Below are 6,236 nucleotides of genomic sequence, written 5' to 3'. Positions count from 1 at the left end.
CATAGTGTTATTTTACACAGGTTATACAATATTTTATGTAGAATGTTGGCGTTATTATGTAAAATAAAAGTACATTAACGCTCCTCATACTCATACATTTACCAAAAAGGCATGAAGTAACTCATGCGCAGCTGTAACATGATCTTTTTTTTTTTTTAATAAATACAACTGCTAGGTGAGGTGAGGTGTTTGCTCAAATGGCTTGCTTCTAACAGGTTTACAGTAAATCCTTTTTTTCTTTTTTTATTCGCGTCTCCGCCGGTGGTAAAAATGGCGGAGTAAAGACGTTTATACTGATGGGTGCGTGTGAACAATGCGGCACCGCTGCGCCTTTCACCGCTATGCAGATGTGAAGCGGGTCACTGACTGGAGAACAGCTGTTCCCCTGGTCAGCAGCCTGCCCCAGCAATTACAGCTGATGAGTGCAGGAGCCTTCACACATGCAGGAGATGGGGCTGCACTGACCTGAGTGTGAGAGTCTAACCTCCAACTGTAGAATCAAAAAGGGAAACCAAACTACCTTAAATGAAAAACATGTTTATTAGTAACAAGAGAAAAGTAGCCAATGCTCACATTAAAGACAGGATATGGAACAGTTCTTACTCATCTTCATGTTCTTGGTTATGGTGTTTTCTTCTGTTTTCGTGTATAGCAAGTGTATTGGTGTCTGTGAGCATGCAGATTTATAACTTGGTTAGACTTTGCCGACAGTAAGGCCCTGTGCTCTCTGAAACTCCTGTTGTAAACTCGACAAGACTTCTCGGTGCTGTTCAGACTTCTTTTCCATGTCTTTCAGAAGTGTCTCGTATCTCTGACTGTTAGGGAACAGAAAAAAAAACCCAAATACAATCTACATTAACAACAAATGAATAATTAAACAAACTTATGTGCACCTGATGCTTTCATCCCATGTCTAAGTTAACCCTTTCATGTTCAGATTAGTAAAGCACAGCTGAAACTGTTACACTGCTATTGCATAGGAGTACACCATGCAGAGAACACAAATACTTTTACATGTTTCAGTATGTGTACTAAAAATGAAAATCACCATAATATTTCTTCCTAGTTCCACAGTATTATCTTTAGGTCTACACAATCTTGGAAAAATATAGATTACAATACATTTTACTTTGCAATGCACATTGTGTTTTAAAAAATCTGGCTTTGTCAGTCGGTTAGGAATAGTCATAATATTGTTGAAGATAATAGTTTTTGTAAATGACATGGCAACATTTATGGAGTGTGGGAGGACATTTCCTTATGTTTCATGAAATCAGCTAACTCAACACATTAATATAATACATACATATTTTTGATCAGAAACATCTATTCATTTTTATAGCTGAAATTATTCGATGTGACTGATGTTTTGCTTTTAGCAACAAAATCTTCCTTTTGCGTGTTTTTCCTCACTCTTTTTCAAGTTGTTAGAAATAATTTCCCCAACTTGACATTGAACAGATCTGTAAACTGACTACCGGATGTGTGTAAATCATGATGACAATGATGAAATTATATATTGTGCTGCCTTAATTATAATATGTGCTAAGGTAAAAATGTGAGTCAATTTGCAAAGTGCTACTGGTAACAAAAAAAAAAACAAAAAAAACAAGATTGTTTCAGATTATTATTCTTAAAATATAAGAATCTAAACAGTGTACATTATGACTGACAGCATGTTGAATGTAATGTTACTATTATACACCTGATGTGGTCTCCCTTTATTTCTCTGAATTAAAGAAATCTGTATATGTTTGGTACACAGTGGTGTATAGTGTAGTCACTTACATCTCTCCGTTAATGTACTCCAACCTCTTTGCGACTGTAGACTTGGCCTCCTCCAGGTCTTGCTTCACTAAAACTGGCCCAATAAGCTTATAAACTGTGTTTGTGCTGTCCAGCAGGTCCATCTCCTGACAATGCAGAGGTCAATTAAACCTACTGTTAAACACTATATGGAAAGGGATGTAAACACCAATAACATTTACGCTTTTAGATGGGAGATTAGTGTTTAGTTACCTCTTTGACAATATTGTTCTCTGTGAGTTGCGTTTCCAGCTTCTGTCTGGCTGACATGCTCTTGCTAACATCTGAACAGAGATCAGAATTAATACAGATCTATTGATGCATTGTTTTTTTTAATAACATATATATCAGCTGTTCCTTATCATCGTTGTACATGCAGCAATCACAGTTGCCACACAATTTCTAAACTGTTATTGTAATATTTAAATAACTGCTCAAGTAGCTGTCCTAATATGGTCAGTTAGCTTGTCTCAACATGGCACAATATGAAACATGCCCTGCAAGCTAACACCTACCTTTCTGCATCTGCGTGTATTTTTCTAATTCTGCTTTGAGTTTCTTTTGGATGGCCTCTGCCATATTTGTATTTGATCAAAAAGTCTTAAAGATAGAACAAATATATCAAAAAGATAAGTTGCTAAATCACATGAAACGCTGCCGTGAGCTTAGCTAACAGGAAAGGGGCGACGGTTACGGCGGATGAGAAATTTTTACCTTTCAAAATAAGAGCAGTCAGCACATTATTCAAGACAAAATGTACACATTGTAACTGTTGCAAAGAACAAAAACGATAAATTAACTCTAATATGTACAGTAAAATCCTATGGTTAAAATACATTTCTTTTTTTGCTTATCTATATTTGTTAGAAATTTTATTTATTTGTATGTTGTGTTACGGCGCCTTGGTTGCGGCTGTTTACGACACTGCTTTACGGCAGTGCACACAGCAGTTCTTCATCGCCCGAGTTCAAGATGGCTTCGTCGTTTTGGAAAGGTGTTGTTGGCGTCGGACTTTTTGCCTTAGCTCATGCAGCTTTTTCAGCAGCACAGCGTAAGTTTTAGTCGGGGGAGTGAAGACATGTTAGTCGGGGTGTTTGTTTATTCAATACAGATGTTGTAGCCACTGGGCAGGCTGACAAAACGGCAGGTCGGGCCTTTTTCGGTGCAGCGGAGAGCTAACAGGATGCTAGCGGAGTTTAGCATTGCAAAGACAGACTGCAGTTTTCCGGTTTCCAAGATATTAGTGTGTAATTAAAAATCTGTCGTGCTATTCTTCTCAAGTAGCGGCGTACCAGTGTTACTCTACAATTGTGTAACTGTCTTATATTATTTTCATTCAGATCGATCGTATATGCGTCTCACAGAGAAGGAAAACGAAACTCTACCAATTGATGTGAGTGAACTCTCCAAATAAAAGTCCATGTACTCCAGGGAGGAGTTCTACTCATTTTTTTTTACACGGTCTTTTGTTATTTTTTCAGATTGTACTACAGACGTTATTATCGTTTGTGATGACCTGTTATGGTATTGTCCACATCGCTGGAGAGTTCAAAGACATGGACGCCTCCTCAGAGCTGAAAAACAAGTAAGAGGATCCACAGCAGCACCTTAGTCCCTTAATAATGGAACTGTATGTGTTGTGTTGTGTTGTGTTGTGTTGTGTTGTGTTGTGTGCCACAGGGGAGACTGGTAGCTTTGATACAGCAGCTACTTTAATCTCACATGGATTCTACTCTTACAGCCACAAACACTATAAATAACACCAACTACGTTACATAATGTACTGTTAAATTGGTCTTTGTATCATACACCACATTTATATTTATATACATAAACAAATGTGCCAAGTTTAGTGTAAATAGTCATCCATTTACACAGATAAAGTAAACAAATCAAAGAATTGCATTTCTTTGTTGTTAGTTATTACATCATTCCCTATGGTGAGTTAACTTTATGCTTTGTCTTATTGGTATTTGCTGTGTTACACTGACAGAGGAGTGTTCTGGTGTAGTGGTATGATGATCTACAGTAGTTTAGTAGTAGTTAGTAGTTGTCCTCAAAAAATTAAAATGGTGTTACATATTTAGGTATCTGTCATGTGAATAAAATCCTGCACCTGTTTTTTTTTTATTGTTAGCCCTTAATAACCTACCTTGTTTTGATTTTCAGAACATTTGATACACTGAGGAACCATCCATCCTTTTACCTTTTCAATCACCGGGGTCGAGTGTTATTCCGCTCACCAGAGGAAGAGATCTCCTCTGCACGCAACCAGCAAGCTCTTCCCAACCCCATACGGCTACGCAAACTGGAGCATTTGCACTGAGACTGGCCATTCCTGCCTGTAATGTCAATGTTAGAGAAAAAAATGTTTTTGTTAGACAGAGGGACCGAGTGAGATTTCATCGTCCTCTTATTTAATTTGTATTTGTACATAAACTAATATGCTGTCTGAACATGCATCTCTGTCCATGAAAATGGTCACCATCACCATACCCTTCACTGACTGTGCCAACCCTTCAGTTTTTCAAGCAGAGTTGTTTGTATATACAGTATGTAATTGCTTTGGAGTCTTAAGATACAGAGACATCTATCCATTTTGTCTTTTTTTTTCAGCTGATTTGGGATATTGGGAACCTTTGTATGAGGGGCATAAGAACACCTGTTTGTTACAGTTTCATTACAAGTACGCATCAGTCTGCAGCAGCTGTCTGGATTTTTAGCCAACTCAGCTGAACAGAGGGCCCTTTATTTCTGTAATGATTTCCTGGAACTGTAAAGGCTTATTTCTACATCCTGTATGCAATAAAGAGGTTTGATTTATGCCACAGGGAACCAAGTGGAGGAGCAGAAGGTATTAGACAGCAGTGCTAATGAAACTGTGAACGCTAAAGCTAAGTAGAATGGTACATTGATTTGGGTGATCCCCCCCTTCCCCTTTCATTTTACATTTTGTTAAGATTTTTAATTTAATAAAGCATAATGATTTTATGACATGCAAGTTTTTCTTTCTTAGCTCAAGTGCAGGACTCCATTGAAGTGATTGTGATTCTGCGAAAGAAATTTTCTATCTTGGAAAAGGCCTGTAGTTGTTCTTTTTGGCCGCTTGGTGGCAGTAAAGACAACTTTCAGACGTCCACAAAGCACTGAGTGTAACTACAACTTCTAATGAGTTAGGTCAAATTGAATGGAGATAAAGGTTTTGTCAATCTATTGGTGTATATTTGAGATAATAGCATGAAAATAGTATGCCTTCATATAAAGCAAACTATGAAAATGGCAAAAATAATAATACCTTAAATTCTTGTAAACAGTCCTTACAGTAAGAAGGATTAATGTTCCTGAAGAACCTGGAAAACTTGTAGAATTTTATGACATTTTCCATGTCTGGGAAAGTCATAAAATTATGCTTTAAAGATTTTTTATAATATTATGGAACTTTTCGGGAATAATAAGAAGAAAGAATTATACATTTCTTTATGGTAACAGTTCATTGGCTGAAATTTTGGGATCAATAAGTTCACCTGAGATTGTTGCAGAAAGCCTTTTTTTGTTGTGTAATAATAATAATATTAATAATAATAATGGATTGGATTTATATAGCGCTTTTCTAGACACCCAAAGCGCTCTACATTATTGACCCATTATTCATTCGCTCTCACATTCACACTCTGGTGGTGGTAAACTACATTTGTAGCCATAGCTGCTCTGGGACAGGCTGACAGGTGGTAGGTGTAGGTGGTTAATGCAAGATGAGTAACAAATAATTTCGAAATATTACAATTAAGACTCATAGGTTTAAAATAAGTGTGACTATACACTTTAAAGTATACAGGTTGTCTTTAATAAAGCATTGTACAGTTCAGAAAGGTGGGTTTGACATCAAACATTTCAGTTAAATAAATCATATGATATTACTTTTGAAGTTGTCAAATCTTTACTGTTCAATTTTGTTGACTCTAGTAAGAAATATAGCTGACCGTGGTGTTTGTGGATAGTTTAGGTGCTGCAGTAAATTTTCTTTGTCAATATTTGACTTAAAACAATATTTTTGCATGAATCAGGATATCATATACATCATTCAACTATATTATTACAGTCCTTTGTAAATGGGTTGTTAGTTCAGTATCTTTTGAGTGTTTGAAGTAAAAATGAAAACACTGACAGAATGAAAAATGTTTAATTTTCATATAATTATTAACTTAAGTTCACATCTGTCCTAGTAGTTAAAGGCTGTGAACAGTCCTCTAAAAGTAGGGGGAAAGAAGTTTTGGCTTTAAAATGTGTGGAAAGACTTTGGTTTGGGACAGTCTGAGAAATAACCTGTTCGGAAGGAAAAAGTCCCAATGTACAATAAGGATTTCACAGTTCACTTACACACTTGCCACTATAACAATAGTAGGAAAACACAAACACTGACACAATAGATG

General features: G+C 36.5%; 2 protein-coding genes across 2 annotated transcripts; one reads left to right on the top strand and one right to left on the bottom strand.

Moving 5' to 3' along the window:
• Positions 1-521: 521 nt before the first annotated feature.
• On the bottom strand, positions 522-2,494 carry pfdn6 (prefoldin subunit 6). Its single transcript, XM_030146412.1, has 4 exons — positions 2,322-2,494; positions 2,020-2,090; positions 1,789-1,913; positions 522-815 (listed from the first exon to the last, which is right to left on the bottom strand). The coding sequence occupies exons 1-4, from the start codon at positions 2,383-2,385 to the stop codon at positions 695-697; spliced, it is 381 nt and encodes a 126-aa protein (XP_030002272.1). The 5' UTR covers positions 2,386-2,494; the 3' UTR covers positions 522-694.
• Positions 2,495-2,746: 252 nt separating this feature from the next.
• Positions 2,747-4,802, top strand: mmgt1 (membrane magnesium transporter 1). The gene is made up of 4 exons (XM_030145120.1): positions 2,747-2,857; positions 3,147-3,199; positions 3,288-3,391; positions 3,976-4,802. The coding sequence occupies exons 1-4, from the start codon at positions 2,779-2,781 to the stop codon at positions 4,130-4,132; spliced, it is 393 nt and encodes a 130-aa protein (XP_030000980.1). The 5' UTR covers positions 2,747-2,778; the 3' UTR covers positions 4,133-4,802.
• The last annotated feature ends 1,434 nt before the right edge of the window (positions 4,803-6,236 follow it).

Source organism: Sphaeramia orbicularis, chromosome 10, assembly GCF_902148855.1.
Source record: "Sphaeramia orbicularis chromosome 10, fSphaOr1.1, whole genome shotgun sequence".
NCBI classification, from domain to species: Eukaryota; Metazoa; Chordata; class Actinopteri; order Kurtiformes; family Apogonidae; genus Sphaeramia; species Sphaeramia orbicularis.
Note: the sequence above shows the minus strand (reverse complement) of the source record. Positions and strands in the feature narration are given on the sequence as shown.

Excerpts from the sequence above, each read along its gene's own strand:
- mmgt1 (XM_030145120.1), top strand. The coding sequence starts at position 2,779 with ATGGCTTCGTCGTTTTGGAAAGGTGTTGTTGGCGTCGGACTTTTTGCC. Across the intron at positions 2,858-3,146 it reads AGCTTTTTCAGCAGCACAGC|ATCGATCGTATATGCGTCTC; the intron begins GTAAGTTTTAGT and ends ATTTTCATTCAG. Across the intron at positions 3,200-3,287 it reads ACGAAACTCTACCAATTGAT|ATTGTACTACAGACGTTATT; the intron begins GTGAGTGAACTC and ends TTATTTTTTCAG.
- pfdn6 (XM_030146412.1), bottom strand. The coding sequence starts at position 2,385 with ATGGCAGAGGCCATCCAAAAGAAACTCAAAGCAGAATTAGAAAAATAC. Across the intron at positions 2,091-2,321 it reads ATACACGCAGATGCAGAAAG|ATGTTAGCAAGAGCATGTCA; the intron begins GTAGGTGTTAGC and ends ATCTCTGTTCAG. Across the intron at positions 816-1,788 it reads GAGTACATTAACGGAGAGAT|TCAGAGATACGAGACACTTC; the intron begins GTAAGTGACTAC and ends GTTCCCTAACAG.